The 20518-nt window shown below is 44.3% G+C and overlaps 1 protein-coding gene across 1 annotated transcript in view; it reads right to left on the reverse strand.

Annotated features, from left to right (window-relative positions):
• PRKCB (protein kinase C beta) overlaps positions 1-20518 on the reverse strand; it is a 314044-nt gene that overhangs the window by 37335 nt on the left and 256191 nt on the right. The window contains 3 exon segments of the mRNA XM_040635210.1: positions 1928-2066; positions 7391-7453; positions 9050-9141. Of these exon segments, the coding sequence (XP_040491144.1) occupies positions 1928-2066; positions 7391-7453; positions 9050-9141 (294 nt within the window).

Here is a 20518-nt window from a genome sequence, read left to right on the forward strand (position 1 = left end):
CTTTAGGATCTTCTATGTATAAAATTATGTCATATGCAAACAGAGACCAGTTTTATTTCTTCCTTTCCAATTCTGGTACTTTTATTTCTTTCCTGCCAGATTGTTCTAACTAGGACTTTTAGTACTATGTTGCATAGGAGTAGTGAGAATGGACACCCTTGTCTTATCCCTTGTTTTTTTTTTCTGCATCTATTGAAATGATATGATTCTTTTTATTCTATTAATGATGTATTACAATGATTGATTTGCATATGTTGAGTCATCCTTGCATCCCAGGGATAAATCCCACTAGGTCATGGTGAATGATCCTTTTAATGTGCTCCTGAATTCAGTCTACTAGTATTTTATTGAGAATTTTTCTATCTACACCCATCAGGGATATTGGCCTGTGGTTTTCTTTTCTAGTAGTGTCCTTTTCTGTTTTTGATATTAGAATAATGCTAGCCTTGTAAAAATAGTTTGGGAGTCTTCCCTCCTCTGATTTTTCAGAAAAATCTGAGAAAGATTGGTGTTAATTCTTTTTTAAATGCTTGGTAAAATTCACCAGTGAGGCTATCTAGTCCTGAGCTTTTCTTCTTTGGGAGATTTTTGATTACTAATTCAATCTCCTTACTAGTAATTGGTCTATTCGGATTTTCTATTTCTTCCTGATTCAATCTTATTAAGTTGCATGTTTCTAAAAAATTTTCCATTTCTTCTAGGTTGTCCAGCTTGTTGGCATATAATTGTTCACTGTACCTTGATTTCTTTCTCTTAACGATATGTTTCAAAGATCTTTCCATATCTACATACATAACTCAATCTTTTGAATTGAATTGATGTGGTATTTCATACTATAAATAATTCAGTCCATTGTCCATTCCTTGATTGACAGACACTGTTCAAGTTAGTACATATGGATATACTCTGATCTTTATAAGAGCTGCATGGTACTTCTTAACGTGAATGTAGCATATTTTAGCTAATCATTCTTTTATTGATGGTCTTTGAGGTTGTTTCCTATTTTTCATTATTTAAAAATAGCACTGTAAAGAAGAAAGGACTTTGAACACATAACATTTCAGCTGTGTGTGTGTGTGTGTGTGTGTGTGTGTGTGCGCGCACTGCAAGCTAAGTTCCTAGAAGAAGAACTGTTTTGGTAAAAGAGTATGCAGGTTTTAAATTTTGTGGCAAATTATTTAGTTATATGGGGTCTCCTATCACCATTGTTCCAAATAAGTGACTGACAGTCAAGAAAAGAATTCTAGAATACCTATTTCCAAGACTCTGTGTCACATCCTCAGTTTCTTTCCTTAAAAATCTAGTAACAGATTGCAAAATGCCACTTCTCCAAGCACCAATTCAGAGAAAAAGGAAGGCTATCATCTGGCACAAATTCTGTACCATGATATGTTGGGGAAATCCATTCTGCAACTGACCGTTTCCTTTGGGAAGGGAGGGGGAGGCACTAGAATTAAATCTTTTCCCTTTCATTTATATCTTACTCACAGAAAGAAAAATTCTAAGTCCTTCAGGGTTTAGTATCAGTACATAGATCCTGTGTCATATGTCAGCTCAGGAAAGCCCTCTCTGTCTCTCTTTCCCTCCTCTTAACAAACGTTTCAATGTCATAATGAGGCAGTATCATATGGCCATGAGCCATAGCAGCTTGAAGAATTTTCCTGATGTGTGGTGGATGGTTCTTTTTGAGTTTTATTTAAATTTTCCCCAAACCTTGATGTATTTTGGGCCTGAGCTTCTGGATGTGTGCAAAGTTAATTTGCATGTGTTATCTCCAAGGAACGATTTAGAGTACAGGAGAAGGTCTAGCCTGAGGTTTGCTTACCAGGTACCCCCCTGGACCTTTCCCAGCTCTGATACGGTCATCTAGGGCACAGGGGAAACATCAATGCAACATGGATGTGTTAGGGATCCCGTCAGCTCTCACCTCAGGGGCGATGTAGTCTGGAGTGCCACAGAATGTCTTGGTGGTCACCCCATCCCAGATGTTTTCTTTGCACATGCCAAAATCAGCAATCTTGATGTGGCCCTCTGAATCCAGCATCACATTGTCAAGTTTGAGGTCACTGCGGCAGACATAAAAATTGAAGGATTTAACAAATGCTATTTATTTCAAGTCAACCAACAGTCACTCGTGACATGCAAAACACTGTGCTAGGTGTTGGGGAAGCACAGAAGTGAGTATAAGGCAGCCCTTGCCCTCTAATAGTTTATAATCTGGCCGACAAAGAGGGGTCCACAAACTTGTCTGTTTTTCCTTTTTTTATAGATCCAACTGTGCCAAGCATCTCACAAGGACACAATGAGACAGCAGCTCTCAGAAGAGAGATCCACAGGAATCTAAATAAAGAGCAGAGCATCCATGGAGGGTTCTTGTACCCAGGAGCATTTCAAGAGTCAATCCTTATGCTTTATGGACCCCTTACATTTCACAGTAAGGTACGTTTTTCACAAAATTATTATTATTTTTTGAAATATCTCTGAAGATCATGGAGGGAAAAAAAAAACCTGATGGAAAGAATCTTATTTAGCTTCAAATGCTCAAGCTCTCCTAGGCTGATTCCTAGGACATGACCTCCAAGAGTTCCCACTGATCCTTTCAACCAAAAAAAAAAAAAAAAAAGTGTTGCACACCTACTATGTGACAGGCACTATGCTTGGAGCTAGGTATATACTGTGAACAAGATAAATAAACATTTTGCTTCTGTTCAGATTAAATTCCAGTAGAGGAAAAAAGATAATTAACAAATGTTCAAATCTATAATTATTACATGATCATTAATGATAATTATTATATATTATCTAACTATTACGTGGTTATTAATCTATGATTGCTATACACTTTGACGGGTGGTGTGAAGAAAATGAAGAGGATGATGAGTTAGTAACGGGGGAAGGCTTCTGTAAAGAGGATGCCAGGAAAGTGTTACCTCCATGGAGGTAACATTTGAGCTTAAACGTAAAGGATATGTGCTATACTCTCATTCTTTTATTTCATCCATGTTGATGAGGAGAGCTTGATTATTTTTGGAAATGCTCGCACATTCCCAGCATATTGGATTACTCCAATACCATCACACTTTCTCTTCCCTGTCAACACTTGGTGTTTTAGTATCAATGAGTAGTGATGATCTGTGGGCCAGTCTTCTTCAATCTCAATAGAGTCCAACTTCCTGAGAGGTAATGCGGTCTACTATTCAATTCAGACCTCTATCTTAAATCATCTTCATTGGGTGGTGGACATCTGTGGTCCCTGCCTGTTTTAGCATCTTGTGATGACAGCATCCCCATAATCCTTTGAAGGACCATCCTTCCCTGATTCTCAACCATGTAAGGTTGGTGGTGCTGATCCCAGCTCCTGGCTCCATGAGTGGTCATGTGGGCCTATCCTGGCCACTGGAAACACCTCATTCTGCTGGTCACAGTGACTGCTGCAGGAATGGCCATGTGATCCAAAAACAGTTAATCAAAGCCATTGAGCATTAGCTCTGGCACTTTTGGTGGTATTGTCAGGAAAGAGATGAGCTCTTTTTACATTGGGATTGCTCAGGTGGTAGAATGTAAGTCTAGAAGTGCCAGGGGTCACCAGGTGGAGAAGAAAGCAAGTAGAGATAACACAGAACCTAGAGGGAAGGTGATAAAGTGAACACTCATAATATCATTTGAGCCCCTGGATCCAGCCTGGCGTAAAGTCACATCTGCCCCGTGGACTTTTCAGTTATGTCAGCTAAAAAATATCTCTTTTAACAAGTTAGTTTGAATTGAGTTGCTGTCGTCACCTTCAAATAAAAGAATTCAACCTGAAAAAAACATACTGGCATCTCCTATCTGTGTCTGAGAGGTCCGTTCATCCAAGGGGGGGCCCACTTGCACCCCATTTGCCAACAGCAACATACCATGCTCTTTGGTGCTGTCCATGGTACCACCATATTCAGCCTTCATGCTTATCTACAAACCACGGTGGTCTCTGAATGCCAGCTTAGAACTTAAACTGGACTTTGTGGCAACTTGCTTCACCTAAACATGCCAGGTCTACATCTGATTTGATTAACAGAGACCCATGACATTCCCCTCAGCTTGATCACATGCCCCCAAAGAGGCACTGGGGCAACTAGGAAAGTGATAACAACTTTGTATGTTATGGAAAAGGAGCTTCAGGGGGCACCTGGGTGGCTCAGTTGGTTAAGCATCTGAGTCATGATTCCGGCTCAGGTCATGGTCTCAGGGTCGTGAGATCGAGCCCTGTGTCGGGCTCTGTGCTCAGCATGGAGTCTGCCTGAGAGTCTCTCTCTCTCTCCCTCTCCGTCCGTCCCTCCCCCCACTCACTACATAAAGAAAGAAAGAAATACATAAATACAATCTTAAAAAAAAAAAAAAGGAGCTTCAGGTACAAAGAGTCAGCAGTTTATGCAGCTGAGGGACAACCCAGTCATATTCACTGTCCCATATGTTTTTTTGAAAGTCTACTGCCTTCTTTGGTTTAATGTAATAATCCTTCATTTCTGCTCCAAAAGGGGGCTGGAGCAATTGTTTTCAGTTTCAGAAATCCATCAAGGGCAAAATCATCACACATTCTATGGATGGTGATCCATAAATAAGACACGAAGCTTGGAAGGATCTTTGTCTCCCCCGCACCCAACATCTCCAGCCACGGTCCTCAGAGAGGGCAAGTCTAACCTAATTCTTCATTCACTTAACTTAAGAATTCTCCAGTTAACTAGAGATCTAAATGAAAGAGGGAGAAATTTGTAACACTTTAAAATACCTCATCACATGAAGGTCATCTCAAAGAAGTTATAAAACCATACATCTTCTGCCATGTAATTTTTTTTACAGGTTTTCATTAGATTATCAATTTCAAAATCTCTGTCTCAGTCAAGGTTTTTGATTGTGAGCAACAAAAGTCAACTGTGATCATTTCAACCTGGAAAGGGATTGTTATAAAGGCATCGGGAGTCCACAGATTCTCCAAGGAGGCTGAATGGAGAACCAGATTGAGAGGCTAGGCAGCCAGGAACAAAGCTTAATTGCAATGCAGAGCTAGTCCAGCAAAGGTGTCACAGATGCCACCATGGGGTAGACATCTTGTTGCATGAAGCCTAATACTGGACTCTGGATATTGTTGCTAAGAGCGGCTCCCCCTCATCCCTCCGGAAAACTAGATGTAGCTGATTACTATGGACTCTCTTGATTCTACAGTCTCTGCCTTTCTTGGTCACTACCTTCTGATTCATGGTGTTGTGTGAGTGTGACAAGTGTCAGAGCCTGGGTTGTGTGCCTGCACTTGCTGCAAAGAGGCTGTGAGAGTATCTGGAATTTTTCGTCTGTAGAGCAGGAAATGGACTTTGTTCCTACACACAAATGAAAGGGATTCAGATGCTGAATGCCTTAAAGAGTAATAAGTGTCCCCTAAAAAGTATGAATAGTTGAGGAAGAATGGGAGAATGTGTTAGTAGAGAGAGCTTTGAGTTAGGCAATGTCTTAGCACCAAAATCTAATCTTTATATTTTATAATTGGAATGGCGAAGGTCCTGGATCCCAGCCCCAAGCCATGACCCTATGAGATTGGAAACCCAAGTCTGAATCCCAACCCAATTGACAAGAAACTCTATTTCCTCTCCTGGTCTCTCCCCTGGGACTGGATTTTCTTCCAATAAACTTGCAGTCCCACAATTAATCTTCTCAGCAAACCTCAGTGGCCAGTTCTATTCTAGCCAAGACCCATCCTGTCCAAGAGTTAGGTTCTAATGTCAACACATAAGGTGAAAATCATGTAGAGTATCCATGATCCCTATTTCTTTAGATAAGCCTCTGATGAAGTTACTGGCTTGAATTAGGGGTCATGTCATATGGAAGACAATGTGTACCCTTCAACACCAGGGTTCCATTTGGCACAAGATGCTCCCACTATGGCGGTCAAAAAGGAAATGGAATCAGGTCTGTCTCTTGCACACACAGTGCTACTGGTTCACTGAGGGCAAGCATGGCCAGAATAAGCACGCGATTTACAGTTTAAATTCTTCTTCTTCTCTCTCTTTCTATTTCTTCACTGAGCTCTCCTATGTGCCAGGTGAAACCACTCCTCTTCCTGACCTTCATCCCTCTACTATCAGGAATAACAAAGCGGAGAAGGGACTCTATGTACTCAGGATGATTGTCCCTTCCCCTGCTAGATTCATATCACCACTTCAGGGAGTTTTAAAAAAAAAGAAAACAAGGCCCCTGGACTCTGCAGGCTTCTCGCAAAGTGCCCACCTTCTATTTCTCCAGTCCACCAGAGCCCACAGTCTCCCCTCCACGACCTGCCTTGAGACCGCCAGGGCTCATCTTTTTACGCTTTTTGGCCCCACATCCTTCAGTTGCAGCAAGACACCAATCCCGCGCTCTCCACAGAGTGACAGGCACCCCCATCACCATGTGGCACACGCCAGCCCCCTTCCTTGCTCCGCTTTTCTCCATAGCGTTTGTCACTACTTGACAGACTGTATCTCTGTGATCTACGTATCTGTCTCCCACCACTACAACTGAAGTTCTCCAAAGGCAGGAGGTTTTGCCTGTTTTCTTCCCTGTTGCATCCGCACTGTCTAGAAGAGTGCTTAGCACATAGTAGGCTTTTAATAAGTGTCTGTCAGCTAAATGAATGGCATGGAATTTTATGGCTCTTCACGATTTTTTAGATAGACCTTCGTCCATGCCGAGGACCCTTTGGAAGCCCCAGGCCCCTGCCAGCCTCTCTTGCATAAGCAACCAGCCCGAGCCTGCACTGCCTATGCCATTTGCATCCATGTGGTGTAAGGAGAATCATACACCCCGGACTCACTGACAAATAGCAGCCTCAGGCTCAGTAGTCTGTCTTGCGTGAAATATAAAATGGTATGACTCATACAGCTATGATCATACACTTGCTCCTCCAAAAACGGGCAAATGCCAAGTCCTGAACTCAATCCCGTCTTTCAGGGCAAGCATTTCAGAGATTCATTTCTAAATCGTAGTTACAAAGAAACAAAAAAAACTCATAATAATAGGATCTATTATATCCTGCCAGCCCAGATTCTCTGCTTGCTCCCCAGATTTGGGGTCCCAAGGCAAGAGAAGGAAATGCTGGGCCCCTACTGGAGAGCCTGCCCTCCTTCAAGCAAATGGTCTCACGTCTGAGGCTCTGAACCGTCACTGGTGGTGGGGTCCATAGCAATCTTCCATCACCATCTAGAGCTGCCCAAACTTTGCCAGGGCAGTGGGCGATGCTGCCTGGCAGAACACATGCCCAAGTCAGGCTGGAGGATTCCTCCCCCACCACGGATTCTAATTTTAAAAGCAGTTAAAGAAAGAGGCAGGGAGGGGAGGAGCTGAGGGAGCGGAGGGGAAGGAAGGGGTTGCAGTGCTCACTTACCGGTAAATGATGCCCTTGCTCTGTAAGAAGAACAGACCGATGGCAATTTCGGCAGCGTAAAATCTGAAATTAGAAAAAAAAAAAAAAGCAATGGAGAGATTCAAGGACACTGTATGCCTGGCAAACCCTCAGAATTCAATACAATATTGAACTAGGCGTGGGGCATTCACATCCTACTGTGGATGGTCAGCCACACAACTCATAACACAAAGTATGGGGGTGTGGATGAATGAACAGGGTTTAGAGAGCCACGAGCCTGCCTCCAGGACAAATTGGGGTGGGCAGAGGTTCAGCAGCTGCCCAGCGGGGAGGAGGCCATGGGGGAGGACAGACTGGCAGGAGAGTGAGTTTCAGTCTAAGGCAAATTCAAGTATCTGAATACTAACAGCTAATCTGTTGAAGGCTTACTGTCTACATACCATCATTGTAGGTCATTATCTGATTACATTCTAATAACCATCCTGTGAGGTAGGTCCTACTATTACCTCCCTCTTCCTTAAATGAGGAATTGAGGGTCAGTGAGAGAAAATGACTTGGCCAAGTTATATGGCTAAGGAATGGCACAGCATCTGCCCAACGTGTAAGCTCTTAACGGAGGCCCAGAAGGAAAGAGATTTTGAGAGAATCAGAAAGTCCCAGTTATACCACAGGGTTAGGTGGGGCTTTAGGGAACTGTTAAGAGTCCTGACAATTTGTTTTGTGTGATAATGGGATGAGGGTCTGTGGTCAATTAGGTGTTAGAAGTAAAAGAAGAGCCAAGCCCACGGTTCCCTTAGAATCGTGGCAAGACCTAGGCATGGCGCATGGAGCTATCTAGAATGCAAACCCTACCAGAATACAGGGCTTACCACCTCAGCAGGTGGGAGGGGAGAGGGCAAAACTGAGCTGAACAGGAGTCAGCAAGCCTCTGTGTGAGTCCTGGGGGGCTTCTTAGAGGGACAATGAGATCTTAGCCAACTGCTCAGGAGAGGTTATCTGTGCTAATCCAATGACTTGCTGTTCCTGTTCACCAGCAGGGGAAGAACATGATGAGATCCGAGTTTTCAAAAGAAAAGACTGGCTGCCTTGGGGACTGACAGGGACAGAATGGACTCAGCAGGGGAAACACATTTCCAAAAACCCAAATCAGTCTCCCCACCCAGGAGCCACGGGGCACAGGCACAAAGCAACTTGATCCATCATCCCCCAGGGAAGGAGGGCATCCAAGAGAGTGAGCGGTGTAGGGCAGCTCACAAGAGCAAAAATCTGGGTCAGAAGAATGTGGATCTGTCTCACACCAGCCCTGTGATCTTGAGCAAGTTTCTACCAACTCTCTGGGCCTGGCACATAGTAAGTTCTCAAGAAAGACCAGAGAATGAATAAACGGAAGCTACCATGACATCCCCCAAGGAATCTACGGGGTCTTTCCTTAGCTTAGGAGTCAGGGGAAAAATCAGAGATAAAGAAATAGCTGTGGTTTTCAAGCTTCAAGTTCTTAGCTGGTGTCAAGGAAAGAAAGAAGTATCCAATATTGAGCAGAATACCTTTGTCCCTGGCCATAGGTTTCTCATGAAGAAGCAGCTCAAGATGTTAAGAATCCCTATTCAGCTGAAAACCCAAGGTAACTAATACCCCACCCAAGTATCCCGAGGGAAAAGCACAGCACAAGTTTGTACTTACACAGCGTGAGGCTCCTTAAACCGGCCGACTTGTTGGATGTGGTACATGAGGTCGCCCCCGTTCACATACTCCATCACAAAGTACAGGCGGTCCTAGGACAAGGGAGCAAGCCACAACATCAACACACCGTATTTCTCAGGTTCCACATGGAAAGCAGGGAATAGCTGGGATTTAGGATCAAAACCCTCAGGACTCTATGACAGGGTCCCATTTGCCAGGCCCTTTATTCCCCAAGTGTAATATTTGTGCCACAGGAAGTATGCAACTGGGCATAGGTGGTACATGAATTTTTTTAAAAATTAATAACCATAAAGTTATATTTGTTTGTACTGGAAAATATAATTAGCACATTAATATTATGACTTCATGGATATTATTGTTTAGGATAAAGCTAATTGCAATAAAGAATGGAAAACAAATACATAGATCATATTACAGATAATAAGTAGCCGTAGTAATCAGCCTTCATGATGGCCCCCCATGATTTCCACCTCCTGGTGTTCACGTCCTTGCATAGTAGCCTCTTCCTACAAAGAATAGGACTGACTTGTGTAACCAGTAGAATACTGTAAAAATGACAGTGTGTGATTTCCATGACTAGGTCACAAAAGATACTGTGGCTTCCATTTTGCTCTCTCTTAGATCACTGGTTTGGGGGAAGCCAGCTGCCAGGTCATGGGAATGCTCTAGCAGCACCTTAGGAAGGTACATTAGGCAAAGAACCTAGGCCTCCTGCCAACAGCCAGCACCAACTCCCCAGCCACGAGAGGGAGGCTCTTTGGGAACAGACCCTCCAGCCCCAGTCAAGCCTTCTGATGACTTCAGCCCAGACGACAGCTGACGACAACTTTCATGTGGGACCCCCCAAGCCAGAACCACCCAGGTTAGCCACTCATGAGTTCCTGACCCACAGAAACTGTGAGATGTTTATCAATGGTTTAAGCTATTGAAGTCTGACGTATTGTAGTAGATATCTAATATAGTGACTATGGGGGAAAAATGAATTATTAGAATTTGAGAAGTAGTGGCCTCGGAGGGCATATCCAGAAGGAAAAGAATTTGGGCCAGAAAAAGAAATCTATACCCCATTCAGGGAATTCTTTAAACATGTCTTTCAAGGGAGATGGGAACTCCTCCAGAGTCAGGGGCTGCGTTCCTATTCCATGACTAGCTCATAGTAGGTGCCCGGAGAATGGTGCTGAACGGACTTTATTTGGAACCCAGCTTTGCTTCCTGATAGCTGGATGGTTTGGAAAGGTTATTAAACATCTGGATCTCCTCATCTGTGACATGGAGATTAATAATAATAATAATAATAATAATAATAATAATAATAATAATAACTACTGAACCACAGTGTTGTTTCTAGAACTCAGTGAGAGACATAAGTGTTATGGTCCTTGGGGGATGCCTCCATGAGATTTTCCCCCTCTCCTTCCATCAAGGGGTGTCTGCTAATTGAACAAATGACTTCACCTCTTCTTAGAGATTTCCACTTAGCTCAAGTCACATGATCAACTTAATAAAAAAATCAAAGAGAACAGAATGGAAATGATCAGAGCGCCCTGCACAGAGTACCCCTAGGTGTTATGTTGTGAAATGTGTGTTTTCATTATATTATAGGTTGGTATGGCTGGGTCACAATGTAAAAGGAGGTTTGCTGCCCAAAGCTGCAAAGCTGTGATGCGGGACTTTGAGACCAGGAGCCCAGCGAGAACGAAGATGACATGCGTGAAGTGCTCTAGCGTGATGTTGGCCCTATCACAAATGTTTCATCCACCATTAACAAAATCTTTCTTACAGTGCACAGAACTTTATCTTATACGGAACACTCATAGATGCATTTGTCCAATGTGTATTGAGTGTCTGATAATTGCAATGATAGCTCTTATGAAATAAAGCTACCATCTTGTGAGCAATTATTATGGGACTGAACAAATTGCTTTCTATATTTTGCCTCACTTATCTCTCTAGACAACCCAACAAGACACTATTACCCTGCTCCCCCTTCTAAAGACGTGAAAGTTAAAGCCCATACAAGGGTAAGTAACTCCCTGAGAGTCACTCAGCTGTTCAGCGGCACAGCTGGGATTTGAACCCAGGCAGGTCTGTTCCAGGCTGTTCCTGGTAAGGTTCTGAGCCAGACATTGCATGGACGTGTGGCTGTGTCCTCCCCTCTAAATGTTTCCAGTCCAGGAGGGGAGAGAAGGGAAGTAGAGCCCCAGCTGCACATCAAGAAGAAGCTGGCAGGTCACAGGCGAGAAGTACAGGTTAATCAACTATTTCTGACAAGCCGAGGGGTTTCTCAGACCGATACTACTTGACCCTTACAACATCTTTAATGAGAGGCAGAGAGGGAGGCAGAATTATCGCTTTGGTTTCTCAGTGTCCAAGGCATATAAGATTTGCAAAAAAAGGGTCACATACAAGTTAGTGGCAGAGTGGAGACAGTCAGTCAGAACTGCCAACACCCAGCCCCTGGTTCTTTGGGGTTTTTTGATAGAAAACAAGCCTTAAAAATAGCATCTGTCTTTGCTGCACGTTGAAGGGAACCAAAACACTTGCTTTTAAAAATTATTTTTAAAACTAGCAGATGGCATTGGCCACAGAGAGAAAAGTAAGTGAGGGAGAGATTTCACTTGCTTGCTTTCTGCTTGGAAGAACTCAGCTTGCCCCCCAAACTCATTAGTTAGAATCCCAACATCAGGGAGAGCTCCACTGTAGATAATGCCACGTTTTGTGGTTTGTTTTCTACCACGAACCGTATGCGGGGAAATCCTCAGATCCATCATCTTTGAACTGTACTGAGTCCGGCTTTGGCACACTGGTACTTTACATATGAAAAACACTGTGGCTGGCATCCTGCTCGCCTTCCATTTTCTGAACAAGCACTTAATGATGCCCCCTCTGATGCTAGGCATTATTCTACTGTCAGAGATGCCGCTGTGAATATATCCACGAGGCCCGATGTTAAGAACTCCCCCGATGAGTGGGGAGACCAGGTAAGCTTCCAAACAGCAACATTTCCCAAAATGTGGTGGAAGAGAACTCCAGGTGGGCTACGGATGCATATGGCTTTAGCTTCTTAGTCTTGTGTTTATTTTAATGTGTATCTTGAACACTATAACTACCCCCTGAAGCCCCTGATTTTATGGCTATGACTGCTGAGAGGGAGAGAGGAGCGTATGGAGTTACAAAAGAGAAGAGAGCAAGGTAGGGGAGGACCAGATTATGAGACATGGCATAAGGCCATCACCCTTCAAACTTCGGTTTTCTCACACACCAGCTTCTAGATTTTACTGTTTGTCCACCTCATCTACTAAAATTTACTTATTTTTAAAATATTTCCATGGACTCACTTTTTCACTGGAACACAATGTTTAAAAATTTTAACTTCATATTAAAGTCACAAGTGGAAATTTACTGTCTCTGTAAAAAAATAAATGCATATCTGGAGTCTATCAACTCTATGCTATACCCAGTCTGGCTTTGCTGCATTGATCCCTCAACAGACTTATGTTTAAAACAAATGCTTTTTGTTCATGGACCACCAAGTTCATCTCCCACTCCAAAGAAAGGAACGTCAAAATTTGAAAAACACTGCGGGGGGCAATCTAGAGCCAATCTTGAGCAAAGTGAATTTTATTTTATTATTTTATTTTATTTTATTTAGATTTTATTTATTTATTTGGCAAAGAGAGAGAGAGCACAAGCAGGGGGAGCAGCAGGCAGAGGGAAAGGGAGAAGCAGGCTCCCCGCTGAGCAGAAAGCCCCAAGGTGAGAGCCCGACATGGGGCTCGATCCCAGGACCCTGGGATCATGACCTGAGCCAAAGGCAGAGGCTTAAGTGACTGAGCCACCCAGGCACTCCTGCAAAGTGAATTTTAGAACTTTTGTTGAGCTTTTTGCAAGTCATGTATTAGGTGTTAAAGGGATAAAAATGTTGAATAAGATATAGACCTTGCCCTCAGAGAATTCAGAGTCTTTGTGAAAACAAATATGCAACTAACTTGAGCCATAATCTAAAATAAAATGTGATAAGAGAAATTGCGTGACAGGCACAAAGAGGGAGCTCTGGGGGCGTCAGCTAACTAACTGGCCCTCACCCACTGCCTCTGATTCTTACATAATTATTCCCCCTGTAGTGCCCTGAAATTTGACTTTGCTCCCCACTCTTATTTTTAAATCTATTATTATTATTATTATTATTATTTTTTTTTTTTTTTAGTAATCTCTACACCCAACATGGGGCTCGAACTTACAACCCCGAGATCAAGAGTGGTGTGCTCTTCTGACTGAGCCAGCCAGAGTTCCCCACTCTTCCGATAAAATTATTTCAAGGCCTCAAAAGATCTTTCTTCTGGTCACATACAGTAGTTTTCGATTAGGACCTATTTGCTGTCCCCTACTACATGAAAATCACAAAGTACGTATTGAGTACTGAGAATCTCCTACTTGTTCAGTTTTCCAAAGAGGACATGTCACGGCTCAAAGCTTCAACTCTCATCTCTCTGGGCTGATAAAAATCTTGACTTATATTTCCATCCTCCTTCTTTCTCCTGAGCTCCAGTCAGCTCCAGCTGGCTACAGGACGTCTCTACGTGGGTGTCCCACTGTCAACTCCAATTAAAAGCTCAGAAAGGCAAGCTCACCATCTTTCTCTTCAACCTAGCCAGTCTGCTCAACTTCCAAAGTGTTTTTCCCTAATTGTCATTGTTCTTGGTGTTATTCTTCGTTACCCGTTGCCCTTGTCCCCTCGGCATGAAAAGATTTCAGTCAGTTTTAAATCTCCTTTCTTCATATTCTCTCGTATTTGATCAGTAAGTACATAAAACTAAATGTCTGTCTGTCATACTGCATCATGCAAAATGGCTGGACAGGATGTCTCGCATCTGGAGTGTGAGTGTAAGGGTCGTTTGATTTAAAACACTGACTGCAAGGCATGTGCCGAATTTATCTGGGGGGTCTGGGGTAGGGCAGAGAATTCAAAGAAATCATCATTCTTTCTTTCTCCAAGACAGCTGAAAGTGGGATGCGACAGGATGCCCATGTGACTGCCCGGGGGCAGGGGGGACACCTGCCACTTTTAATAAGATACCATAGACAGAGAGGATCGATAATGTGGGCAACTCTAACCACACGCCCCCATGCTCTCAAGGGAGTGTCAGTAAGCATTTACCTATTGAGTGATCTTTAATGATTTTCTAATCTGACCAATGAATTAATCCTCTCCATAAACTGTTTCTCTTACTGCTCAGATGCGTCTCCTCTCGAGAAGCTGTATGGTGCCGTGGTTAAGAGCCCTGGCTTTAGCAAGCGCTAGTCCTGGATTTAATCCCAGTTATACCGCTTACCCACTCTGAGACCTTGCAACAGATCCTAAACCTTCCCTGCTTTCCCTGAAAGGGGTAAGAATAGCTTCTCCTTCAGAGGGTTTTGCAAAGGTGATGCACATCCCATCCGGGCAAACTCACAGAGCCTCCTTCAAGTCAGCATGTGGTCAAGGACATGCATCAAGCACAACTTTTCTTTCCTCTCTATTCTATAGCCTTAGAATCACTATCAGAATCAAGCAATGGCTGCTCCTCTAACTCTCTTGGTCAGCTTTCCAAGCCTTGCCCTTCCACAGATAGAGCAAAGTTCTCAAGGCCTAGGACCACCCCTCCTCTTCCTTGGATTTCTATAGACCTTTGGTTGTTGAATGAATGTGCAAAGGCCACTGTTAAGAAGGCAGAGAGACCCAGGCTCTGTCTCTTCCTACCCACACCCACTTTATAGGCCCGGGTTGCATTCCAGAGTCCTTTCCTGAACTTGGGATCCTCTGAAGCTTCCGTTACCTAAAGCCCTGATACCTGTGAAGCTCTCACCAGCTTCCTCTCCTTGGAGACCCTCAGCGCCATGTTTGTACCACTAGCTCCAACACGGTTAGTTTCCCTGCACTCAAGATGGCATCTCCCACCTGACACGAGCACCATACCCCTCCCCTGTAGATACAACCCCCTTCCTAAAGGTTCCAGCTGAGTTAGCAGTAGCCAACTACCAGCTGACTGGGCCAGGAATCAAATGTCTGACCTATGCTGAACCAATCAGATTCTCTGCCCTACAAGTATGAATTAGTACCCAGGGAATTCGGCAGATAGGCAACCTGCCGAAGGGGCTAGGGAAGCTATGCTACCATGATCAGGGAGAGAGAAAGAAAACAGGGAGAAAGAAACAAGAGATCTATTCTAGAAAGCTTTGAAGTGCTAGTTCTTCATGTGGCTCAGGGACATCTTTGCCTTTGGGTTGTTTCCTTCCAATAAAATTCTGTCTCTCTCTCTCTCTCTTTTTAAAACATGCGATAGTTTGGAGGAGGAGGAGGATTTCTGTTTCTTGCAACCCAACCCTTGCCGACTGAGACTACGCCAGAGCCTCCTACAGCAACGCCCTTTCATCTAACCATATCCTTGGATACTGCTGCCAACCCTGAGCCCATCCCGAGTTACCAGGACCCCTCAGACGCTCTCAGTGCTCGACGGACACACCATCAGGGGCCAGCCCTACAAGTGGAATCATCCCTATCCCCCTCCCTATCCCCGCATGCATTCTGGGTTGACGCCCTTCCCGGCGTGCCTTGCAACTGAGTTCTTGCTGGACCACGACAGCAAATTTGGGGAGGAAGTAACTTCTGTCCTTCAGTGACTCATAAAATCTAATTCTATTTAAAAAAAAAAAAAGAAGTGCATATGTTCAATTGAAAAGAAAACATTTAAAATAGATGTTTTGCTAAGGAGACGTAACTGCCTGTGCCCACTGGCAGTTGGGAAATTGCATGAATGTGCCAGGCTGACAATTGTCCCTGGGAAAAACTGCAGAAGGACTGGAGGGAACGTAATCCTTTTGTGCCCATGAGCCAGGCGCCCCTCAAACCCACCTCTATTCATGCAGGTAGCCTCCCTTTACTGTTTCTTTGGCACGTCATCCGTCATCTTTTTAAACCCTCCCTTATTATGCTCACTTTAAAGATGATGAACTCAATAGTCAGAGCTGTTTCTACAGGTCACACAGCCACTAGCCGCAGACGCAGATTTATCTGACAGAGGCGCTCATGCTTATCCCTTTGTGCCTCTAGAACAATTTGCCTAAACCCCAGCTCGTCTAATGAGCAATTTTTAAAATTCAGCCTCTTTCTGATGGCTTTTACATCTCCTTGGGTATTAACTTTGGCCATCTTGTGGCACATTCAACACTTTGAAATTGTTTTATGATAGACATTTCTGAAATCATATAAATTCCAAATGAAGACGATTATCTACGGACCCCTCCCTAAGTCAAAGCAACGTTCTGATTTGTCTGCGCCTCTTTCTGATTCTTTTCCATGTGCGTGTTCAGTTATAACACGTTTAGAATCATCTCTTAAATAAAACTTAATACCTTTCATTTTCGGTTCACGTTGTGCCATCCATATTTGTCAGAGAGTCTTTTCATCCAATTTTTTGAGAATGCTTCCGATAGAACTTTGCTTTTCTAAAACAGTTTTTTTGAAATGAAATCTGCATCATTCTAAGAATGACAAAAGTTGTTTTGCATAGCGGTGGGTGTCTTTCTCCCTTTTATCTATTTTGGCCACCTTCAGAATTTTTTTATTCTATTAAGGGTCTTTCATCTTCAAAATTCGAAGTTGCTCGCAAGAAAAACATATCAAATTTGCAGCACATTGGACTAGATTTGTCATTTTTTTAAAGTAGCTGATTCATAAAGGAATTCTGGGTCACAAAATGCAAAATGACAATCCACTCGGGCTACACTGGCCTCCTCTCTGCTCCTCAAACACGCTGAGCATGTTCCCGCCTCGGGCACTTACACTCACTCTTCCTCCTCCTGTCTAGAACACTTTGCCTCCAGATAGCCACATGCCTCGCTCCCTCACTTGCTCTGGTCTCTGCTCAAATGTCATCCTTATCAGAAAGACTCCTCTTTGACCATTCGATCAAAAATAGCATCTCCCCCACCCAATCCCTCCATCTCTATAGCCCCATTATTTCTTGTGGTTTATTATCTGTCTCCCCCACTGGAATGTAAATTCTAAAGCAACAGGGTCTTTATCTCTTTTGTTCACGGATGTACCCCTCACAAGGATGCAGCTGGGTCCTGACACATTTATTTCAACAAATAAATATTTGTTGACAGAATCAATAAGCATTCGTAGCCTCCGTATACTGGCAGGAATGATCTGACTTTTAGGGGATGCTGGCTTCAGAGAGACTGCTGTTTCACAGCCCAGCCTGCCTCCTCTTCTGCAGCACCGATAATCAGGGGGTCAGGGGCTATGCAATTCTAGAAGGTGAGTGCGAGCCAGACGACCACCTCCATGGGTCATCCCCGAAATGGAGCCTTCCAGCTCACCTGAGCCATGCTAATGGTGGTTTGCCTCATTACATATGCAGTGCTCCCTACATTTTAAAATCACTCCCACCACAAAACCTTTCCAATCATTGCCAGATCCTTGCGGGGTAAGTAGGTGACGCTTTCATAGTCGAAAGAACACCTTCAAGGGGTATTAGAAAACCTGCCACTTACCAATTGTATATCACAGCCAATTCATCTCTCTGGGGGTTGCTTTCCTTTGTGCCGAAATGTGAACAGCCCTTGCTTATGGTGTTCTTGTGAAAGTTGGATGCAATCGTGACTTAACGTAAAAATGACTTATAAACTCGGAAAAGGAATCTGGAGTTAAGGCAGGGGCAGGAGAGCAAGGCTGGGGTTCTGGAGTCTTGCAGAACAGATCCCAGCTCCGCCCCTTATCTACTGTGTGACCCTGCATGAGTTACTTAACATCTCTGGATACCAGTGTCCTCATCTACAAGGCAGGGGGAGAGTAACGGCGTCTATCAGGGGAGGTGCCGGGAGGATACCTGCCGACTGACCCACACCAAAGTGCTCACAATGCTAGCTGCTGCTTCTTGTTGCTGTTTTTATCAACCCCGTTAAGGCCAGTTGGGTGGCAACTCGACATCACGTACTAGCAGACGCCTGGGCTCTGAGTTCCGTGGGCCCGGGACCCCGTGCTGTGTCCAGGGGAAACTACCCAACATCCCAGATCCTCCAGCCTTTCTCCCACAATGTGAGATGCCAGCTAATCCCTTCCGTTGCAAGATTTTTCTGGCGAGGCTAGAAGTGAAAGGAAGTTTTCCAAGTCCACACATGGTAGATGCTCGGATGGAGAGTCAGTTCCACGCCGGAGAGGGAAAAGCTGAGGAGCACCATGAGCCTTCACTGAGCACGTGTGAGGGGAGCCAGGGGCCAGGGCTCGGGCCCCCGCCGGAGCCTACACACAGGCTGGCTGCTGGTGGCTCTGCCCCAGGGGTGTCAGACGGACTAGAAATCCAGTGAGTCACACGCAGCACATTCAAAAGACCTCCCCCTTGCAGCGGTTAAGTGTAAAGCTCGGTGGAGCCGGGCTGCCTGGGTTCAACTCCTGACCCTGAAAATGTACTCGCTGTGTGACCTCAGTCCGCTCGTCCTACAGGGTGATGACAGGACGCATCCAAAGGCTGTCATGTGGCTTAAGAGCGTAGCCCTGGGCCTCACGTGTGGTAGGCATTATTGTGCCTTTGAAGTACATTTAATTTATGTAAAATCAAAATATATGTGCTTGAAAAAGCTATCTGCTACTGGGTGAAGGGGAGATGGGACGGTTACCTGCTCAGCCCCCAGTGGCCTCTGACTTTGGCGGCAGGCCCGCGGGTGCGTCTTCTCAAGCCAAGCACACTTGTGACATTTAAAGTTACACTCCCCCCCCCCCCCCCCACAATGCAGCTCAGAGACACGGTAGCGACTTCATCTGATCTGAACCAACAAGATGGCGATCTGCTCCATCCTTGGCCTTGCTGGGTCAGGAGACTGTGGGTTGGCTGCCAACACGGGCCCCTTGAGGGGAACTAGGGCACTGCACAATTCCCAGGTAAACTCCATCCCCACTGTCCAATGCCAGAAAGCATACTGAAATACAAGTGAGTGGGGGAGGGCAAGATGAAAAGAATCGCCTCAAATCCACTCCACTATCATTTTTAAAGCAGTAAATTACTAACAAAGGTATTGTATATTAATGAGCTAATATTAGTCGCACATGACTAATACCCCCAATCTCAATACATTCAGTTGAAATGGAAAGCGGTGCTCCAAGCTGGTCCAGCCTCTTGCTTGAGAACAAGATCTCTTCTTGATCTACTGATGTCAGTCAGTGAACTTGGGGACCCCCAATGGGAAGAAGAGAAGATGCGGGATGAAGAGCTGGAGGTTTGAGAATCTAGTTTGGTCCAGTCTCTGTCACCCCTTGAGTGCCTTTAGCACCTAATTCCCTAAAACTCCAGCTTTGGAATTCCCTTCACCATCTGTGCCAAGACCCCGTAGGATGTGACCTGTGGCTCACGTCATGTTTTTCTTTACCTTGACTCTCTTCTTTTAGGCAACAATTCTATTTTAGAAGTAAAAAGGCAACAATTCTATCTTAGTCACCTTTGGAGCATAATCATGAACCAATTCATGACAAACTGTCCAATAACAAGAAGGAATCAAGCACCGATCCTGCCTTTCCTATATGAACAGGACCACCGGGACCAGCCAACTGAGGAGGGGCAGCCTGTCTCCCTAGCGGCATTCCAACAAATACATGAAAAAGAAATGGCAGAAGAGGATATTACCATTAAGGGGCCGAGGCATCGCGTGAGTGGGTTGCCAACATCACAGAAAGACGCACACGGGACATCATTGCCTTTGAATGAAAGAGTGCACCTTCTCCTCCATTCTTACCAAAGGGATTGGACATGAGTCTGGCCAAGGCTCTAGGTCCGGCTACCAGTTTGCAGGAGAACATCGACGGGGGGTGGCGGGAAGCAGGTGCAGGGGCCCCACGACTGTACAGTCAGCAAAATCCAGACCAAAAAAGCTCTGGGTCAAACAGCCCAGGATTTTCAGCAGATAAAGGGACAGGTAAAAGGAAGGGATGGAGGGGAGAAATCACTGTATTAAAAGGCTTAAAAGACACAGCCAGTTTCTAAAAATGGGTAAGATTTAAACTATCGTATTAAGAGACTGATAAGACTCAAGTGATAAAACTATAAAGACACGCAAGGAAGTCAAGCTACTGTTGGCCGGGAGACTGAGATTAGAACACGAACAAGCTTCAAGAGTGGCTGGCCACAGTTCCGTTCTCAACCTAGCTGGTGGTTTGAGGAATTTAACCTTATAATAACTCATTACTAAAACATCGATTTTGTGTGGTTTTCTGTATTTGCCTTATAATTCCTCAAAGTGTAAAAATTCAAAGACTTTACCGTGCTATCATAAATAGAAGAAATCTGTAAAAAGTATATATATACACACACACATATATATGTACATATATATAAAATAAAAGCAAACCAATGACCTAGAAACTGGTGTTTGCCAAAGCTCAGAACCTGAAGCGTGCTACTCTCTCTGTAGGGA

This window comes from Ursus maritimus, unplaced genomic scaffold (genome assembly GCF_017311325.1).
Source record: "Ursus maritimus isolate PB19 unplaced genomic scaffold, ASM1731132v1 scaffold_2, whole genome shotgun sequence".
Classification (NCBI taxonomy): domain Eukaryota; kingdom Metazoa; phylum Chordata; class Mammalia; order Carnivora; family Ursidae; genus Ursus; species Ursus maritimus.